General features: G+C 56.2%; 7 protein-coding genes across 7 annotated transcripts; 3 read left to right on the forward strand and 4 right to left on the reverse strand.

Moving 5' to 3' along the window:
* Positions 1 to 1,459: 1,459 nt before the first annotated feature.
* On the forward strand, positions 1,460 to 3,322 carry ISF_01361 (LysM domain-containing protein; the record flags this gene model as incomplete). The annotated part of the gene is made up of 1 exon (XM_018844968.1): positions 1,460 to 3,322. The coding sequence occupies one exon, from the start codon at positions 1,460 to 1,462 to the stop codon at positions 3,320 to 3,322; it is 1,863 nt and encodes a 620-aa protein (XP_018707734.1).
* Positions 3,323 to 3,543: 221 nt separating this feature from the next.
* ISF_01362 (ATP adenylyltransferase) lies at positions 3,544 to 4,486 on the reverse strand (the record flags this gene model as incomplete). Its single annotated transcript, XM_018844969.1, has 2 exons — positions 3,544 to 4,314; positions 4,379 to 4,486. 2 exons carry the CDS (start codon positions 4,484 to 4,486, stop codon positions 3,544 to 3,546), a joined length of 879 nt encoding a protein of 292 aa, XP_018707735.1.
* A 1,541-nt stretch (positions 4,487 to 6,027) lies between these two features.
* On the forward strand, positions 6,028 to 7,832 carry ISF_01363 (Choline transporter-like protein; the record flags this gene model as incomplete). The annotated part of the gene is made up of 3 exons (XM_018844970.1): positions 6,028 to 6,351; positions 6,437 to 7,456; positions 7,512 to 7,832. 3 exons carry the CDS (start codon positions 6,028 to 6,030, stop codon positions 7,830 to 7,832), a joined length of 1,665 nt encoding a protein of 554 aa, XP_018707736.1.
* A 280-nt stretch (positions 7,833 to 8,112) lies between these two features.
* Positions 8,113 to 10,344, reverse strand: ISF_01364 (metallopeptidase MepB; the record flags this gene model as incomplete). The annotated part of the gene is made up of 3 exons (XM_018844971.1): positions 8,113 to 8,386; positions 8,451 to 9,547; positions 9,613 to 10,344. 3 exons carry the CDS (start codon positions 10,342 to 10,344, stop codon positions 8,113 to 8,115), a joined length of 2,103 nt encoding a protein of 700 aa, XP_018707737.1.
* A 518-nt stretch (positions 10,345 to 10,862) lies between these two features.
* ISF_01365 (Aromatic-ring hydroxylase-like protein) lies at positions 10,863 to 12,338 on the reverse strand (the record flags this gene model as incomplete). The annotated part of the gene is made up of 4 exons (XM_018844972.1): positions 10,863 to 11,450; positions 11,516 to 11,644; positions 11,699 to 11,948; positions 12,142 to 12,338. The coding sequence occupies 4 exons, from the start codon at positions 12,336 to 12,338 to the stop codon at positions 10,863 to 10,865; spliced, it is 1,164 nt and encodes a 387-aa protein (XP_018707738.1).
* Positions 12,339 to 12,914: 576 nt separating this feature from the next.
* Positions 12,915 to 14,778, forward strand: ISF_01366 (Major facilitator superfamily domain, general substrate transporter; the record flags this gene model as incomplete). The annotated part of the gene is made up of 5 exons (XM_018844973.1): positions 12,915 to 13,181; positions 13,244 to 13,416; positions 13,496 to 13,758; positions 13,829 to 14,714; positions 14,763 to 14,778. The coding sequence occupies 5 exons, from the start codon at positions 12,915 to 12,917 to the stop codon at positions 14,776 to 14,778; spliced, it is 1,605 nt and encodes a 534-aa protein (XP_018707739.1).
* A 1,047-nt stretch (positions 14,779 to 15,825) lies between these two features.
* Positions 15,826 to 17,253, reverse strand: ISF_01367 (endothiapepsin precursor; the record flags this gene model as incomplete). Its single annotated transcript, XM_018844974.1, has 3 exons — positions 15,826 to 16,708; positions 16,773 to 16,902; positions 16,980 to 17,253. 3 exons carry the CDS (start codon positions 17,251 to 17,253, stop codon positions 15,826 to 15,828), a joined length of 1,287 nt encoding a protein of 428 aa, XP_018707740.1.
* Between the last annotated feature and the right edge of the window lie 2,660 nt (positions 17,254 to 19,913).

Below are 19,913 nucleotides of genomic sequence, written 5' to 3' on the forward strand. Positions count from 1 at the left end.
ATGTCACAATTTAATTTGTCTTGGGTGACAAAGGTTTTTGGCATCTACAAAACACATGCATACATCTGGCAGACTCAGCTGTCACCGAACCCATCACATGCTAGCGCCCAGCGGCCTGCAAGCTGCAGCAGGCCAACGATTTCAGCTGCGTGACAGGGGCTTGGTGGAACGAGTACTCTGTGGTTATTGCACTTGATGCCTCAGCGATGCCTCCAATGCATTTGTGGGGTTTTGGTTGATTTCCTTCCTCCACATTGCGAAGGCGTTTCTTTGTTCCGCCGCCACACCGTCCAGCTCCTCTCTTCAGCACCGCCAAGGGCGTTCCAGCTTGGTCCCCGATACGCGAACCCCGATGGCCAATAAAAACGTTGAGCATGGCCCTGGAGAACTGCATGTTCAGCCCACAGCGGACGGGAACATGGCCTGTTCAGGTAGTTCTGGTCGGAGATTGGCTGGTAGCATCAAGCGCTACCGTGCGGGGAGGAGACTATTCGCATGTACCCTTGGAATGCTGCAAGTCAGAAAGAAGAAAGTAATAACTAATAATGTGGAGGAGCGGAAAGTGCATGGACAATTTTGATCGGATTCTTGCAGAAAATGATCAACCCTTACAGTCGTTGATGAAAATCACTCTGGGCTGATCAACCTTGCTCGGCATGGATGTAGCCGAGAGCGAGACCTTTGATTCAAGACGGACGCGAGTTGTCTCTCTTGGCTCAACTCCTAGTGTAACTAGGAATCAGCCGGCTCTTTCCAACTCTCTAGTTACCGAGATTTACTTTCCTCAACTCTCAACCTCAGCTCTACAACTCAGCTCCAACAAGCCCCCACGACAATATCGTGACAACCACCAACTGCCCCCTACTCCTCCCAAAACCCAGAGACAATGATTTCGTCGTCTGACGGACCCTGCTCGGCGTCACTTGATGCTCGACCTCCCAAGGCCCGCCCCTGATGAGACCTTCAGGTGGCGCCCTTGCACATCTTAGCGTTGCAACCATCTCCATCCCAGCCAGTCACGCTCCGTGAAGCGTCCGACAGCTCGGCGCTGACCACGCCCCTGGAACTAACCACATCTCTCCCGCGAGCGAACCTGCAGGGTTGATCATGGTCGGAATTCCATCGTTGCAATGCGCACACTGGCGTCCCTTTGGGGCCGCCTCCATGCCGGTCGGCGCATGGTGTCTTCAACCTGCCCGCCCGTTCATGCGACAATGTCAGTCAGCCCCCGGTCGGGGGGTGGCTATTGCTTGGCTTGTCTTATTATAGAGCCGGCGCACTTTCGCACAAGAAGAAGTCAGGAACTCTCCCTCGCCGTCCATGTGATTCTGCCTTGAGATCCCAGCTGTGTAGTTGTATATATAGAACTCACGAGCACTCGGTTCTCGTCTCGCGGCCTTGCTGTCAGTCTCTGGTTCATCATTGCAGTTTCGATCCGAGGCAGTTGCACATCACCACCATGAGACACCAACAGCTCGCGCTATACGCGCTTGTCGCCAGCCTCTGGAGCTTCACGCTCGTCAGCGGCCAGCAGCACCTCTCCCCCAGAGACAGCAGCTGCAGCAGTCAAGACAGAACCTACAGCAACGAGGTACCTCGCGCCGGCAGCTACCAACCATGGGCCCTCATCCCCTTTGGCAAGGTCGGCTTCCCGGCCAAGCAGTACATCACCATCGTCAACCTCACCCCTCACCGCTTCGTCCTGGACAAGGGAGCCACCCACTCGTACCAGATGGACATCTTTGACTGGGACGACATCCCTCAGGGCCGGTCGCGCCAAAACGTCGCCAAGTACACGTCCAAGGCCGGCAAGAACCCCGTCGACGACAACGGCGAGGCCTACTACTCCATCCAGGGCACCAACAAGAAGTTCATGGTGCGCGCGACGACGCACATCCCCGACGACTACCCGCGCCGGACCGTGTTCGACCTGAGCGGCATGGGCCTCGGCCAGCGCGAGTACTCGGACCCGGGCAAGGAGGCACCCGTGACGCTGGTCATCACCGGCAGCGCGACCTACGGCTTCGCGGCATCCCTGCGCCACGGACCCGGCAACTGGATGCGCGGCCTGTACGACGTGATCAAGGACCGGCCGCTGCGGCACCTGTTCCTGCCCGGGTCGCACGACGCCGGCATGAGCCGCATCAGCGGCAACCTGGTCTCGCTCGGCTCCGCGCCCAACACGCAGACGCAGGGCATCACCATCTACGACCAGCTGCGCGCCGGCTCGCGCCTCTTCGACCTGCGCGTCGGCACCGTCCACAACGCGACCAACACGGCCCAGTACGGCTACTGGATCCTGCACGTCAACGACGAGAGGGCGGACGTGGCCATTGGCAACACGGGCGAGGCGCTCGACGAGGTCATCCAGGAGGTCAACCGGTTCACCGCGGAGAACCCCGGCGAGATCATCCTGTTTCGCGTGCGGTACCTGATCGGCATCCGCAACATCCCCAGCTTCGGCCCCATCTACTGGACCGCCGACATGGTCAACGAGTTCTTCGGCAAGCTGCGCGGCGTCAACGACCGGTGCGGCGGCCTCGATGCCGGGGGTACCACGTTTGACAAGCAGCCCGCGTCGTACTTTATGGACCGCAACGGGGGGCGCGGGTGCGTGCTGTTCCTGCTCGACACGAGCAACCTGCAGGACGGCGTGCCGCACGACGCCGTCGCCGACGGCATCTACCGCACCGAGGCGCTGCCTGTCTGGGACAACTGGTCGAACCTGCCGGACACGCAAAAGGTGGCCGAGGACCAGACGGCCAAGTGGAAGACGGTGTCGCGCGCCGGCGCCTTCGCCAACGACCAGTTCCTGATCGGCCAGTGGATCATCAGCGCCGACCCGCTGACTACGACGGCGCTGACGATCGAGCAGATGGCCGTCCAGCCGACCAACCCGGCGCTGTACTGGATGGGCCTCAACGCGATGAGCCCGGAGGTGTTCCCGACGGTCGCGCTGGTCGACTACGTGGGCGTGGTGGTCGACGGCCGCCACGCGTGGGACCAGCTGAGCGCGGAGCTGTACACCCTGGCGGTCGGGATGAACCTGTACATGATCAGCGAGAACTGCGACATCAGCAAGGGCCGCTCGCCGCTGCTGCCGCCGCCGCCCAGGGCGCAGGCGTTTACGCTGAGCGCGCCGGGCCCGAAGCAGCTCATCCCCATGTGGAATGGCATCATCTACGAGAACGGCACGATTGTGAACAATCCTGCCAACGGCACTCATCCCGGGCGCGTGCCGATCCTGAAGAGCGGCACCGTCTTCCTCAACGGGACAATCGTGTTTCACGACAAGATCAACCCCCGATTCGGCACGCCTTGACGGTCCTGCATAGAGTTTTATGAATGCATGTCCATATCCCCATGTACATATGCAACTATGGCTGGCCATAGTTTGATCAATCATAGATGAATTTATTCCCCAACAAGTCTACCTTCATTCAGACAATGTCTAGAGCCATGCAAAAGTCTACGAGAAATTCTATCAGCCATGAAAATGCTCCTCGCGTGCATCGCAGCCGCTCTCCAAAGTCCGCGTGCTGCTTAGATGGGGACGCCCAGCTGACGAAGTACGTTACAGAGCCCTTGGTCCGCCCAGGTATCAATGCCCTCTTGCGACGGCACGGCTATGTAGCCTAGCATCCCCATGGCATTTGCGCCTGACTCATCGCGCACAGAGGGCCTGCGGCGCGGAATCACGACAATCCACCTTGAAGTCATGATGACGTTGTGAGAGCAGGCGGCTCCCGGGGAGTCGTCTGCTTTGTACTCCTGCTGCGATTCTACCGACGAGGTGGCCTGCTTCAGCAATTTCCGGTATGAGTCGACAACTCGATCCACGGAAGATGAGCCAGCGTCCGACCATCGCTCGTAGAACCACCGAAAAGGTACCTCCGGCTCCGTGCCATCCGCCGAGTCCAGGAAGGACGCAAACGTATGGGGAGGCATCGGCATCAGCTGCATATGCTTGTGCAGCCGGCTATATCCCGCCCCCTTGCCGCAGTTGAAGAAGACGGCAAAGTTGTCCAGGTCGCTGCCGGAGAGGAGCGTCCAGGCGGCGGCGAGGTCCGCCCTGTCGAGCCGCTCGTACTGCCGCCGATGGCCGTCCTTGGTCAGCAGCAGGTAGTGCGGCCGCGCGTAGCAGAATTTGTTGGCAACAAGGACGTGGGAGCCACCGACCTCACCGACTTCATATCCGTTGGCGTCAATGTCGCTGCCAGGGCGCACCCGTTTCTCGACGAGCTCCTTGGATTGAGTGCCCGCGGTAGCAGCCGTGGGTTTCTTGTTCAGAGCAGATGTGAGAACGAACTGGAACTGCATCGAGTCAATGTTAAGCGTGAACATAAAGGGGGAGGGTGTGCAAATGCTCATAACGTACTTTGAGGCCGCCATCCAATTGGCGCCGGATGGTCTGTTTGTCATCGTACAAGACCAGACCGTCGCTGATGAGGCGGTCGAATTCTGACAGCAGAAACTTTTGGTCCATGAAGCTCGTGGTGAAGTTGTTAGTGGCAGGATTTCCAAGCCTTGAACCAGGCTTGGTGACTCAAGGCTGGTGGAAACCCTTCCAGCATGTGTTGGCCAGCAACATGTCGGCTTACGTCAATGGTGGCTCCATGGGTTGGCGTTTGCTTTCGCGGGCGATTGGGAGAAAAAGCATCGCCGTAATGGATCCATGTACTCTTCCCATTTTGGGCTTTTCTCTTCCTCTTTCATCAAGTTTTGAATAAAATTCGGGACCTGGGGCATCACTCATAACAAAACGCATCCCTATAAATGCGATGGGAGCAGCAGCTGCGTGGGCGATGGACTTGGCGGTGGAGCATCGGCGTACTGAAGGCCAGCATCGGCGAAACAGGACAACAAGTGCATCATACGAAAAAGGTACGGATACAGATACGTCAAAACGTGTGCGAATTCTCCCAGGGCCAAGCATCCGATTCAATTATTTGTTTTGTTTTAGGCAGTCGCACTGAATCGATCGCCGCAAAGCCATGCTGAATTGGACGAAACTATCCGTCCACGTTCACGCGCCGTCGACCGAGGCAATCAAGCCATCACCAACCACATCAGCTGAAAATTGGCCCCTGTATGACCTCACCACCCGTTCATAGTCAAGCCAATTTCCGGTGCCCGGCAATCAATCGCAGCGGCCCACAACAATGCTGGCCCTACCAAAGACTGCCTTGCCCAGCACACCTATCTACTTGCTGCTCGGCCCATGACGCGCCCACCTGTTGAACTTAGTTTCGGAGCTAAACCAGAGCTATGGAAAGCCAGCCTTCGCATTGTTGATCTCTCGCCTCTGTCGATTCGGTTCCGGCACCTTTAGCTTTCGCGGGGGGGAAAGAAGACGCGAAAGGACTGGCTGTCTGCCTGCCTGCCTGCATGCCAAGCTAATAGAGGCCTGACGAGGTTTCTTGTGACGCTAATAATCCTGGCAAGTCGTCACCGAATGAGTGATTGTCTTGTCTGATTGTCCCGCTGCCGCCCAGCAACACCTGTGCTTGGACTTGGCATTCCAGCACTGCCTCTAGCTACGGAGTACAGATGTAGCTTTCAGAAGTCGAGGTACTGCGATTCTGAAAGGGGAAAAGACAGAGATAGAGTAGATAGTAAAAATAAAGAATAAATTAAAATTAAGAAAATAAGAAAGACGACATTTCTGAAAAGAGAGAACGATAAAATCTATGATCAAGATACACATGACTTTTGAAAGGGCCTCCTTACATGTACAGTACTCACCTCCCCACAAGCTTTTTGACTCCCCACTGCAGGTACCAATGCAACAGCTAACTATGTACCTGTTTCGCCCTGCGCTTCATCCCCCCCTCAATTCTGCTGTTTTTTTCCCTTCTACATCCTTTCCTTACAAAGGTGTCATTCCTTCCTTCATCCCGCCGTTCGTTGCCTTTCTAGCCATACAACCGGCAGTGGCTACGCGTCTCGATCCCGTCCGGCGCCCGCCCCCGATCGATCTACTTCCAGGCACCGCCACCGCGCGCGTAAACACGACAAACGCCCGCCATGGGTGACCAGTACCATGGCCAGTACGGCCAGCAGCAGCAATACGGCCAGCAGCAGCAATACGGTCAGCAGCAGTATGGTCAGCAGCAGTATGGCCAGCAACAGTACAATCAGCAGCAGTACAACCAGGGATGGCAGCAGCAACAGCAGCCGCCTCCGCCGCCGCCGCAGAATAATGGAGGCTACGACCAGGGCGGCTACAACTACGGCGCTCCGCCGCCCTACAGCTACAATCCTCCCAATTCCAACGATGAAAAGTATGGCTTCGATCAAGCCTTCAAGATCGAGAAGCCCAAATACAACGACTTGTGGGCTGCTATTCTCGTGCGTCTACTAAATACCTGCCTGAGCTAGCCCTGCTGCACCTACACGTCGATCTATTCGCTAACGCGCGCCACCTCGATTATAGTTCCTCCTCGTCTTTGCTGGTTACGTTGCCGTCTCCGTCATTGCGCTTCGCGGCTACGTATCTGGTATACACGGCTCTGGAATTAAGAGCTCCAACACCTTCTCCATCAACTCCAACACCCTGATTCTCTTCGCCTGCGCACTCGGCGCCGCCTTTGTTCTCTCGATCGCATACGTCGGCCTCGCCCGAACCTTCCCCAAGGCCTTTATCTGGGTCACCGGTATTCTCAACCTGGTCTTCGCGTTTGGAACCGCCATATACTATCTGTATAAGAAGTATTGGTCTGCTGGCATCGTCTTCCTTATCTTTGCCGTCTTCACTGCCTTTGCGTTCTGGACCTGGATTCCTCGCATTCCCTTTTCCGCTCTCATGCTTCGCACCAGCATCGACGTCAGCAAGAAGTATGGCCATGTCTACATCGTTAGTCTTATCGGCGGTATCCTAGCCACTGCCCTCGGTGCCTGGTTCTCCGCCACCATGGTCGGCATCTACGTTCGATGGCAGCCGTCCTCGAACAACCCTAACTGTGGACCAAACGGCTCCGGCTGCAGCCAGGGGACCGTCATTGGTTTGATGGTCTTTATCACGTTCGCCATGTATTGGATTACTGAGTGGCTGAAGAACACCATTCACACAATCATTTGCGGCGTCTACGGTGCCTGGTACTTTGCTGTCCACAACTTCCCCAAGGACGCGACCCGTAGCTCTGCGAAGCGCGCTCTGACCTACAGCTTCGGTTCCATTGCCTTTGGCAGTCTGATCGTTGCAATTATTCAGTTCCTCCGCCAGCTCTGTTCGGTCGCGAAGCAATCGTCAGCCGACGATGGCGGCATCGGCGGCTTCATTGGCATGGCCTTTTTCTGCGTTCTACAGTGCCTTCTTGGCATCATTGAGTGGGCCGTGGAATTCATCAACCGATACGCTTATGCTCACATCGCCCTATACGGAAAGAAGTATATCGAGGCAGCCAAGGATACATGGAAGATGATCAAGGACCGCGGTATCGACGCCCTCGTCAACGTAAGCTTGTTGTCCGTTCCTGCCTCTACCTTGAATTTGCTAACCTACCACCCAGGAATGTCTCATCGGCCCTGTTCTATCCTTTGGTGCCCTGTTCGTCGGCTACGCTTGCGCTCTGCTTGCATACCTCTACCTCCTGATCACCAACCCCGCTTACAACAGGGGAGGCGGCTTCACCCCCGTCATTATGGCCTTTGCTTTCTTAATTGGCTTCCAGATTGCGAACATCTTCACGACCCCCATCTCTAGCGGTATTGAGACCATCTTTGTTGCGGCCGGCTGGGATCCGCGCGTCATGGTCAACGACCACCCCGAACTGTACCAGGAGATGGTGCGTCTATACCCTCGTGTTCAAGAGGTCATTTACGACCGGTAGTGTGATGCGTGGAAGATGATGAGTGGAAGATGATGCGTGGAAGATGATGCGTTGTGGAAGTTCTGTGGGCTCGGCCTACGGGCTGACAGGTAGGGAGTTGGTGCGAGAGAAAACTGTCGTTGTTTGGGGGGGAGGATACAGAGGTCCCTCTCACAAGTTATGTCTAGTGCTGTAATTTTACATTGATAATAATCAGGCTTATCTTTCTTGATGGATCACAATTCTTATAGTCTTTATTTTCTCCATCTTCTCTATCCTCTATCCTTCTTCCACTGTCCCATCAAGACTTTGTTAGCCCCCTGTCTTCGAAAAAGGCCCTCGGGTCCGGCTCGCGACCTAGGAACTCGATCAGGCACTGCATCTCATCCATCGTGCCGGCCCGTTCCAGGACAAGGTGGCGATACCGCCGGCCCTGCGCCCCATCCATGGGATCCTGCTTAAACGCCGCGTGGAACATGTCCGCCGAGAAGACCTCGGAGAAGAGATAGCCGTAATACCCGGCGTCGTAGCCCGTGATGAAGTGGTCGACGATCAGGTGTCCGTTGCCCCAGTCCCTATCGCCGCATGTCAGTCAAAACCCGCTGCCCCCCCCGGGCGGAATGGCAACTCCCCACTTACATTCCCATGTCCCCCGGCCCATGAAGCCCGGTGAGATCCGTCCGCAGCTCGTTCCACAGCCTACCACAGTCCATCCCCCGAACGTGCGCCGGCGACTCGCCCGAGTGCACGCGCATATCGAACAGCGCCGTGTGCGCCGCGTCCCGCGCGTCCAGCGCCGCGTTGACCCCGCGCGCCGCCACCAGCCGGGCCACCAGCTCCTCCGGGATCGGCACGCCGGACAGCCGCCGCAGCGCACTCGGCGTCCAGCACCAGTTCTCGAGCATCTGCGACGGCGCCTCCAGGAAGTCGGCGGCGACGTCGCGCGCGCGCGCGTGCGTCGAGCGCGCCGCGAGGCAGTGCACCGCGTGCCCGAGCTCGTGCAGCACGGTGACGACGTCGGCGTGGTGGAGCAGCGCCGGCTTGGACCCCTCGGCGGCGGGTCCGGGCAGGTTGCAGAGGAGCGCGGCGGAGGGGTGGAACGGGCGGCCGTCGGGCCGCGTGAAGCCGGATTGCAGGGTGAAGCACGCGTCGTGGCCGTACTTGCCGTCGCGCGGGTGCAGGTCGAGGTAGAGGTAGCCGCAGAACGCGCCGCCGCCTTGCTCGTCGTCATCGTCGTCCCAGACGCTGTAGAGGCTCGCGTCCGGGTGCCACGCCACGTCCCCGGCGCGTCCCGTTGGGCTGATCCGCGCGCGGTCCGCCTCCTCGTCCATCCGCACGAAGACGAGGCCGAACAGCTCCCCGAGCATGGCGAGCATGGCGGCGACGGTCGGTCCCACGGGAAAGTACTGCGCCACGGCGGCCTCGTCGACGCCAAACTCCACCTCGCGCCGCACGCGGCTGTAGAAGAGCCGGTCCCAGAAGTGCAGGGTCCCGTCAAAGGGGGCGCCACGTGCCACGCAGTCGGCCTGCTTGTGGCGGAGAAGGGCGGCGACGTCGGCGCGGACGCCATCCTCGGTGAGGTCGAGGATAGTCTGGAGCATGGCGTGGACGCGGGCGGGCGTCTTGGCCATGCGCGCGCTGATGCGAAACTCGGCGTGGTTGTCGAAGCCGACGAGCCGCGCGGCCTCGTCGCGCAGTTCAATGATGCGCTGGAACAAGGGGGCGTTCACGTTTGCCTGGCGCGGTCAGCATTGAAGGGGCTCATGGAAGATCCATCTAGTATGGGCTGGTGCTCGCTCACCCTGCTGACCACCGCAAGCATATATGTCCGCCTTGTGGCTTCGTGTATCGCGTAGGTGTACAGCGGGATCAGGTGATCGTACTTGAACGTGACCTTGACCTTGCCCTCGTTTTCTCCCGTGCCCTTCTCCAGGTCACCAATATTAACGGCATCTGCGGGGATTCCCTCGAGCTCCTCCGGCCGAAACCACACGCCGCCGGTGTCCTCGTCCAGGACCTTTTGCGCGGCCAGGCAGAGGCTACTGATCTCCTGAAGCGCCTCCCTGAAGCGCTCACGGTCAGGTCCCGCAGGCAGCAACAGCCCGTTCTGGACGTTTCGCTGCCACTCCCTCTCCAGCAGGTGGAGACTCTCCCCGTCCAGTCCCTGGCTGTGTCGGGTGGCGTGCGCCGCGTCGATGAGGGCAAACAGGTCTTCCCGGGTGTTGCATTCAATGTCGAACGCGTCGATGAGCTCTTCGACCTGGCGGGAAGCATCGCGCAGTGCTGGGTCGGGAGATGCGAGCTGGTAGAAGCCGTTCACCCACTTTACCTTGTCGGCCTCGTTCTCGCTCTCGAGGATGGGCTTCATGACCGTGTCGAACGTAGCGGTCGCGGGGGTGACTTGGGCCACTACCCTATCAAGGACGGCCCGATGCCGATCAAGCGCGGCATTTATGGTGGCGAGTATCGACTCGGCCGTGCCGTTGAACAGGGGAGGAGGCTGCGGAGGGCTCCTATATCTGGCCGAGTCCATGGTGTGATGAGTTTCTGTGAGAGCGGAAAGACGAGGGACGTCTCTTGGCTACTCCAGTGACGGTTCATAGCTGTATAGTGACCACCTTGAGTGATGCATGGTAGCCATTATATATAGCCAGCCATCGGCGCATGTTCAATCGCAGCACTGCAAAACAAGGCTGCGATGTGACGCTGCAGTGGCCAAGTCAGTACAGCCTCACTCACACAACGGCAATTCTGTGATCATGTGGGGCGACAGCTTTCCTCCAAGGCTGAGTTGAGTCATAGATGAGTCAAAGTGGCAAGCTGCATAGGAAAGGTGCTTGTCAGAGGAAGTTTTCTCAACCGCAGAGATTGTGATTTGCAGCAGGACAGGAGGAATTGTTGACTGGAAGCTTCAGGGTATAACCGGAACGGATGAATGCTCCCACCGAACCACTGCATAGGAGATCAACAACCGTGCCGTTCACGTTTCTGTGCCTGGTCTTATCCGGAACAGGACGAACTCCTTGCCGACAAGATGTCATCATATTCTTTCTAAAATTTACTCTTGGGCTTGCTGTTTGTTTCAGCCACCACCAACTGCTGCGTCCCCTTTGTACCTTCAAGCTCCTCCTCCGTTTGCTTGAACGCAGCCTCCACGTCGTGCTCCGACAACCACGTCAGGTCCGGCCTATTCTTGAACCTCTTCATCAGCGCATCGTCCTCCTCCTCCGCCGAGCCATACGACTTCTGCGTAGGCTTGAGCGCGCCGTGTATGATGCCCAGCAACCTCGTGGCGTGCGGCCGCCTCGTCCTGTCATACAGCGTCAACGCACGCTGAATCTCCGGCAATACCAGGCTTGCTCCCAACTCGACAGCCACGTGACGGAGCGCGAGGCCGAGCGCCAGCGCGCCGGCGTAGTTCGGGAACAGCCGCACGCTGGGCGTGAGTTCGGCGAGCCGCCGGACGACGGGGTTCCAGGAGGAGTCGCCGCCGAACCGGGCCCGGAAGAGGTCGACGCTGCCGGGCTGGTTCCAGGCGACGTCCAGCTCCGGACCGCTGCGCGGGTCGTCGTAGGCGCCGACGGTGGTGTACTGGCCCTTTCCGAGCCTAGAAGCGAAGAACGAATCTTTGGGGCCCCACTGGGAAACAATCAGCTTTACGTTACCCAAGAGGAAAAGGCAGGTCATGATTTTGGTGGATGTACCCAGTGAATGGCATCGTGTGGCAGGTCGGGTACCTTGCCCTCCACCAAGGACGCGTCGAACGTTGACCGTACAAAGACCTTTCCGGTAAACTTGAGCTGATAATCCGGGATCAAAGACTGTCTGACTTTCTACACAATGGTGAGTTGGTGTTCGTATTTGACAGGTGCGGGCCGGCAACGAACTGATCGGAGGCCATCAGCGGCAATTATCAAGCCACCATGAGCCTCGCTGCCGTCCTCAAAGTAGAGAACAGCCCCCTCTTCCCCTGCCTCGGCTCGGATGACTCGCTTGTTGAGGTGAATAGAGGATCTGGGAACGTGGGAGAGCAGAGCACCGTGCAAGTGGCCCCGATGGAACCGCGTCGTCTGGTGGCGGCGATCCCGTACGTTGGTGTAAGTGTCCACGGAAAGAACCTGATCCGTCTTCCAGTGCCTGTGGTTGTCAGTACAATTTCTGCTGCTAGATCTGTACATGATTGGTACGTGAGGTATACCGAAATATCTGCGGAATTCCGCTGGGACCTCGAAAGCCAAGCTCGTCGCTCAGAGCTTCATGAACTCCAAGCCGCTCCAGTGTCCGCAAACCCTGTATCGAGAGTTAGCTTCGTCTTCTTCTTATCCCGTACTCAACAGGAACAATTGGACATGCATTCGGACTCAGCGCGATGCTTGCCCCGATTTCAAGCAGTTCCGGAGCTTGCTCGTAGATTTGAATGTCCAGGTTTGGTATGCCCGACACTCGCGCCAAGGAAATGGCAGTCGCCAAGCCGCCTATTCCCGCGCCGGCAATGAGAACTCGGAACGGCTCGTTATTCGTGGCCATTGCACGTTAATTGTACTTTGATGAAAGGAAGCAAGTGAAGAGACGGCTGGGAAAGTCTAAAAGAGGGTTCTTGAAACATGGTACAAGCAAGGCTCGCGAATAAGCCGGAATGCTACGCTGTTAGCTCATCCAGCCACCACCCCTCCTCATCGGACGAGGCTACGAGGAAAATACACGACACTCAAGGATACCGACTTCTTTTCACCGAGTTCCTTTTTACAAGAATCCATTTAATTGATTAGAAGCCCCTCTGAGGCGTTTCTTACAAATCCCGCATTATTGATTCTGTACGTACTCGATCCATCACGTCAAGACTCCAACTATGGCGTGAGAGGGTCTATCTGCCTGGCCTTATCGCACCTCGACACCGAAATTCGGAACCGAAATTCGGAACCGACCTATTCTCATGACGAACGGAGCTGATATGAATATTTACATCATTAGTTCATCCTGCCGACCAAAAGTAGTGGACCAAAAGTCGTTGGACTGAGCGTTGGCCGTTGAATAGCTTGCTTGTCTTGCCTGGCTGGCTCACGACTTACTTCCAAAGTACAATTACACAGAAGCAAGCCCGCCATGACTGAAATCTCCGATAAAGACGCCCCTTCAGTGGCTGCAAGCCAAGCACGAGCCAACGGTGACAGCGATAGCGTCCATGCCGTCCCTGCCAGCGCCCCCAAGCTTCCAGATCGATACGCCGACGAGAGCTTCAGGCTCTTCAGCGAGGTCAAGGTTACGGATCCCACGCCGGAAGAAGCCGTCAGCATTCGCAACAAGCTGATATGGCGTATCCTTCCCTTTCTATGCATCGGATACCATCTCATGTTCTTGGACAAGCAAACGGTATGTCGGGACCCGGATCGAAAGCGGGCTTGGGGTGCAAGACAAGACTAATCAAGAAACAGCTCGGCAGCTCGGCAATCCTGGGGATACTCAAAGATGCTCACCTCAGCGCCAACCAGTACAACTGGCTATCATCCATCTTTTATTTCGGATACATGATCGCCGAGTTTCCTCAAAACTGGGCCCTGCAAAGGTTTCCGGTCGCGAAGTGGCTCGCAGCAAACCTCGTCATCTGGTATGTCCCTTTCTCTTCACGCTGGTTGCACCAACTGTGCATCTTGTTTGGACCCAACTTCTCACACACAACATCCAAGGGGCGGCATAACACTCCTTCATATTCCTTGTCGAAACTTTGCCTCGCTCTTTGTCGTGCGCTTCCTCCTGGGACTGTCCGAGGCCTGCATCGTGCCGGCGTTTCTTCTCATCATGTCCATGTTCTTCACGTATCAAGAGCAGGCCGTTTTGATGCCCATCATGTGGTCGGTCGGTAACGGGAGCCCAATCGCTTCTGGTCTGCTTTCATACGGCGTTTTGCATATCCACACCAACCAGTTTGCGCCGTGGCAGTGGCTCATGTGTAAGTCACCCATCCTCCTACCTACCACGTGTAAGTCGGTCTTTGCTCACGAACCAGGTCGGCAACATAGTTTTATGTGGCGCGGTGACCATCTTATTTGGCGTGTTTGTATACCTGTTGCTCCCCGACAGCCCTCTGTATGCTCACTTCCTGACACCTGAGGAGCGCGCCAAGGCCATCCTTCGAATCAAGGAGAACCATTCCGGCATTGAGCAGAAGCGCTTCAAGAGGGAGCAATTCATCGAGGCCATCAAGGACCCCAAGACATGGCTCTTCACAGCGCACGCCCTCACGCAGGAAATGGCCAACGGCACCACGAACCAGTATTCTCTCCTCATCAACTCCTTCGGCTTCACGGTCCTGCAGACGACCCTCCTCGGTGCCGTCCTCGGAGCGTTCAACTTTACCTGCCTCGCCCTCGCCGCCGTCGCGCTCCGCTACACCACCAACAGCCGCGCCTGGATCTCCCTCTTCGCCTATATTCCCACCGCTCTCTCCAGCGTCCTCCTGCTGAGCCTGCCGTCGCGCAACCGCTGGGGGCTCATTACCGGCATCTGGATCCGCTCCGCCACCGGCGTGCCGTACGCCGTGGTCATGATCTGGGCGGCCAACGCCTCGGCCGGCCACACCAAGAAGACGACCGTCATCGCCCTGTACCACGCCGCGTACGGCCTCGGCAACATCATCTCGCCGCAGCTCTTCCGCCCGCAGTGGAAGCCGCGCTACCGCCCGACCTGGATCATCCTCCTGGTCGTCGCCGCCATTGTCCCCGCCATCATCGTCCTGGTCCTTCGCATCTACCTCGACCGGGAGAATAAGCGCCGCGACAGGATCGAGCGGGAGAATCTGGTCGACGACAGCGGCGTTGTTGAGACGGTCAATGCGGACGGCACCACCGAGAGCCGAGTTGTGGACAGGAATCAGCTTGACTTGACTGATAGACAAAACTTGAAATTGTAAGTATTCGAGCCTGTTGTATGAACTTGCAGCTAACAATCACGCAGCCGCTATGTTTTATAGCCAGGCGATGGCCAGTTGGGAGAGAGATGCGCGAGAGCTTTTATCCCGAGAGGTCCAGGGTCAGTGGCTTTCTTTTGAGTCTTGAGATGGCAGAATTCCGATGGTAGTGCGGAGAGTCGGGCTGAATTCGTTTGTGTGACGGAGGAGGAGGAAGAGAAAGAGGAAGAGGGAGTGGAAAGTGATGATGATGCCCGCAGCCACAGCCACAGCTGGTGCGCCTCAGTCCAACGAATAGGTGGCTGAACCTGCGCAGAACAAAAGAATTGAAAATCCGCAAGTAACTATCTAATATTGCAAGAATAAAAAGTGCAAATAGAGAAGTTATTGGTTCTCAGCGGAATACATACACGTCTTGGTCGGCCATTCGACAAGGAGTCAGTCACGTCAGTCCACAACATCAGCCGGCATCCAGTCCATGACCAACCTGGACAGAAACTATGAGCCCCTAGCCTTCCTTATTACCAACACGTCTCGCAAGTACGTCTTTACATCCGTCATATCCATGTGCCTCTCATAGTTGATCATCTCTTCCATGTCCCACGCCACGCCGACCCCGTGCGCAAACGTCTCCCTGTACTTGACCATGACGTCGCCCGGCCTCTCCCCCAGCTGCCTCGCCAGCTCCTCCCGATCCCAGAGCTCCCTCCGAAATGCCTCTTCATAATACGCGTCCACCAGCTCGCCGACCTGCCCGTACGACAGCGTGTCTCCGGCCGCGAGAGTCTGTCATTGTGCTTGTAGATGCAGGTATTGAATAAGAGAGGAGCGTATGGCACTTGGGAGAGTCGTAGATTACGGTACCATAGATTACTAATTAGCCCTCCCTAGTGGCGAGCACCAAGACGCATCACACCATCTCCTCGGAGTTGAGCTTTCAAGAAGTCTGAAAAATCATTGAAAATAAATAAACAAGATTCATCATGCCAGACATTTGAGTCTCGTGGTCGTATAAAAAGCACACCGCCACCTTTTACCAACCCGACTCAGCTTGCGCCGCCATACGCTATCTCCCATCATCATGATCAATACGTCAGCCATTTTCGATGCCTAAACAGTCGGCTTGTTGGCGAACCCGACCCTCAGAGTGCCTCGGTCAAAAACGACAAACTGCGCCTTGAGGAGAACATCCCCAAACACGGAAAATGGAATACCCGTGGACGACTGCAGCCCGCCGAAGCACTCCCTGTTCGAGACTCTTCCGTAGTTGATGTAGCTCCCCGGTACGATGCCGCGGTACCCGTCACCAACGCCGAACACAAAGTTCGGGAGTGTCGCGTTGCAGGGGAAGACCACGTTGGCCAGCCTCGCGTCCAGCCGCGACCCGGGCACCTTTGCGTAGTACGCGTCGACCACGTCCTGGGGCAGCAGCAGCAGCGACGTGCCCGTGTCCACGATGCCGCGGATGGTCATGTTGGAAAAGGCGGAGCCGTTACTCCCGCCGAGCTGGTAGCCGCTCAGGTTGACCATCCAGTACGGGGTGTTTGGGTCGATGGGGGTGTAGGCGACGTTGCCCGTGTACTCGGACTCGTTGATGTAGCCAAAGTTGTAGTTGCCGGGGCGGGCCTTTTGCAGGTTGGCCGTGAAGAGCGGCCTTTTGAGCTTGCTGAGGATGTTGTCCAGGAAGGTCAGCTGCTTGTTCGGGGTGACGGTGTTGGCGGCGCTGGAGGCCATGCCCAAGATGCCAGAGATGAAGTTGTCCTGGGCGATGGCGCTGGAGACGGCCTGGGCGACCTCGATGGCCTGCTTGTCGTAGCCGACGGGGCCGATGGCTGCGCGGTCCAGGTACACGATGCCGCTGGCGGTCGAGTTGTCGCCATACTTGATCTTCCAGGTCGCTCCCTGGAGCGGCTCGCTGGTGCTGGAGTTCCTGGGGTAGTACAGCTTCTGGCCATTGAGCGACTGTGGGGGGGTATCTGTGGAAAACACCCATCTATCGACGGAGAGGTTAGCCCCATGTCGTCGGGGACCCGCGGCAAGGTTTAGGTGGCTCTTACAGGTCTGAAGAGCCGGTGTCCAGGTTCAAGGGAAGAACCTGTGGCGGCGTGCCCAAGCTCACGGGAAGCGCATATTCCGAGTCGAAATCTGCCGGCGGTGACGCTTCAGCACGTACAACGGATGGATCCGCTACACGATAACTTGTTAGAAGGCGATCAACGTACAACCAACTTAGGTGGCCGTTCGGAGGAAGACAACCATCTTACCAGAATCCAGGACCGGGAACTTGAGCTTAACTTCAGGCGTCCGATCAATGACAGCCTGGATGCGGGCGGGGATAAAAGTCGCGTATCGCGCGTAAGCTTGTAAGATAGCATCGACCGGGTCAACTCCCTTGAACTTTTCATTTCGGATCTGCTCGAGTGAGAATTCCTCGTGACCGCCGGCGGAGGAAGAGTCGAAGCTTGCACGCCATTGCGCGGCAGAATGGCCCGTCGCTGCCAGGGCCAACGCGGCTATGATTGTCGTCGTCGTCTTCATTTCGAAAGGCGCGTCTTGTCGGGTGTGATACGATCGATCTGGTGCTACTTGCAACTTCGAGCTCCGAGTAACCCTGAACCAACAGTGCACGCAACTCTCGGGGTTGGCAGTACAGACAACCGTGCGGGGGCTGGCTGCCGTTTTTATAAACCTGCATGTCCAGTATTTGTGTCTTGTATGACCAGTTCATGAAATGTGATGGCAGCACAGACAGCGGTTCAGAAAAGGAATTTGCTGGACAAAGGAATGCTTAAAGTGAGACACGGAGCTGCTTGTTAACAGAACGGACCAATACCAATGGGCGCTCGAGGAGATCGCCCGCCACGACGAGGGCGGGCGCTCCAGTGTATGATGCTTTTTTCAAACGTTCAAGAATTCGCAATCTGAGACATGGGCAGCCCTTGATGCAAAAAAGCATATTGTTCAGGAAGGCGGGCGCGGACTGAGGCCGATGATGAGCACGAGACAGCGCTGGCATACCAATTCATGTCAAAAGCTTGGCAAGACCAGTCCAGATTTTTTTGCCTGTGGCATTCTAGGTAGACTGGTCCAGTAGAATACTTGAGTTGCTTGAGCGACCGGGTTTAAGGGGCCAGCTGCAGGCAAGTTCATACATAGGTGGCTGGTGTTGCGCATTCTTGACGCTCGGTTGACTTGCGTTTTCGTGGCAACTTTCCCAGTGCATTTATTACCAGTGCTCTAGATAATGAGACTACTCGTACAAGGCATCGAGGGCAAATTTCCCCCTGACCCGTTCAAAACCAGTTCGAAAGCGAGCGCAGTTCTTGGGCAGACTCTCCAGGGTAGGTTGTAGTGGCAAGTTGTACTATCACGAGCTTCGGAGTAACTCCATCACTCGATACGAATACGTAAAAAATTGCAAAATAAATAAATGGATATTTCAAGTTGGCTATTTTCAATCAACTTATAGTTTAGTAGTTGTGTTTGTATGTAGACATTGCAATTGATTCAACGTACAGTATACCAACGAACTACAGTGGCGTCAAAATGTAGGGTAGCATATTCAACATTCTACTTGTACAGTATGATTCAAAATAGTGTTTTTTTCCATTGGACAGTTTCAAATGTCTTCTCAGTCAATGTGTCACCTCTATAAGGCCCAAGTCGCTCAAGTAAATGCACCGAGTTTATCGCTGCTAAAGGCGTTTAATTCCTGTCGTTTCCAAGTACCGAATAACTAGGGAACTAACTAGTTTTGCGTTCGATGAGTTGCAAGTTATTTATACAAGCACACACAGCCCAATCACATCTCAACAACACCATGAATGTCCTCCTGTGTTCCTACTGTGTACTCGTTCAGAAATTGAAAAGTTACAGGGAAAAAATAAAAGTGTTTCCAGTTGTGGCATCCGGCCGATTTATTAACTCCTATTATTAGTAGCTCCAACAACGCTGCTCCGCCACGACCTTGAAGCCAGCTCCAGGGGTTGCTTATACGAAGTATACCCCTGGATATAGGATTGCCGACAACCTTGACGAAACACAGTTTTCCAAGCTTCAGCATTTCAACTTACCAGTTTTTCTCGGTTATTTTTAGGGACTCTCCACAACTGCATTCACCCCTATGCAATGCAATCAGTTGCGTTCTCCTCCTTAATAGTCATGGTTTATTAACAAAGACTCAGTCAACAACAGCAACAACCCGTGCGGCTTACGCCCCCCAATCATGCGGTTATGGCGTGACCCGACTGGGTGTCCTTCGCCGGAGCTCCAGTCCGTCTCCAGCTTCGTCTGAACCCGGGGGCCCGGTCAAGGCTTAGCCTCATCGCGAACCCCTGGACCGCGTTTTGGGATAGTCTTTTCTGCTGGCCGTTTTCCCCGCCCCATGCGGGCCGTGCAGGCAATAGTCTCCTGACCCCATCCGACCATCCAATCTCCCGAAATGACGACGGAGGTGTCGGTGCGGTGGCTGCGGAGGAGCGAGAAGATGGTGAGTTTTGAGTTTTGTTTTTGTCCTGCAGGAACCACTCGTTGGGTCTATGGACAGGCGAGGAAACATCATCGTGGTCGGAGCTGCGGGACGATCTTCCCAGGGCAGGGCAAGGCAAGGGAACCGAAAGCGGCGAGGGCAGTGCCACGTTTAGGATTAAGCTTCTGGGCTAAAGAAGGTAACAACTATTGGATGGTGAGACGAGAGATCACCAAGGTTGATGATCAAGGGCTCGTATCCTAGATCTCATCTTGGGCAAATCGAGCTGGGCGATAGTCGACTCATCAGTATGCTCACTTGTATGTGCTCCGTACACCACCAGCAGCGACCTCCGAGCTGCTGAACTCCTTGTCCGTGAAAAACGGTGGTAATTTCGGAATCGTCCAGCATCCTGGTCACCTAGCAGTTTCAGCCACCACAACTCCACTGCGTATCGCTCAACTGCAGCCGTCATGCTACCAAGTAGTTAGTAGGCCTTACGGATAGACCAGTCAAGTTCAATTTGCCGAGTAGCATTCAGTAGTTCGGCAGACCAGACCGACATCTCGCCTTGTTCGGGTGGCGCGGGCGAGATGCTCCAAGCTCCCAGAGATGCGTATTATATCTAGATGGGCTACTGCCCGCATCGAACCGAAAAACCCGTCCTCAGCATCACCAACATCAAGGTGCTCTACCACATTCGTTTTTCCTTCCTTCTTCTTCTTTCACC

The sequence above is a fragment of the Cordyceps fumosorosea genome, assembly GCF_001636725.1.
Source record: "Cordyceps fumosorosea ARSEF 2679 chromosome Unknown scaffold_2, whole genome shotgun sequence".
In the NCBI taxonomy this organism is placed as follows: Eukaryota; Fungi; Ascomycota; class Sordariomycetes; order Hypocreales; family Cordycipitaceae; genus Cordyceps; species Cordyceps fumosorosea.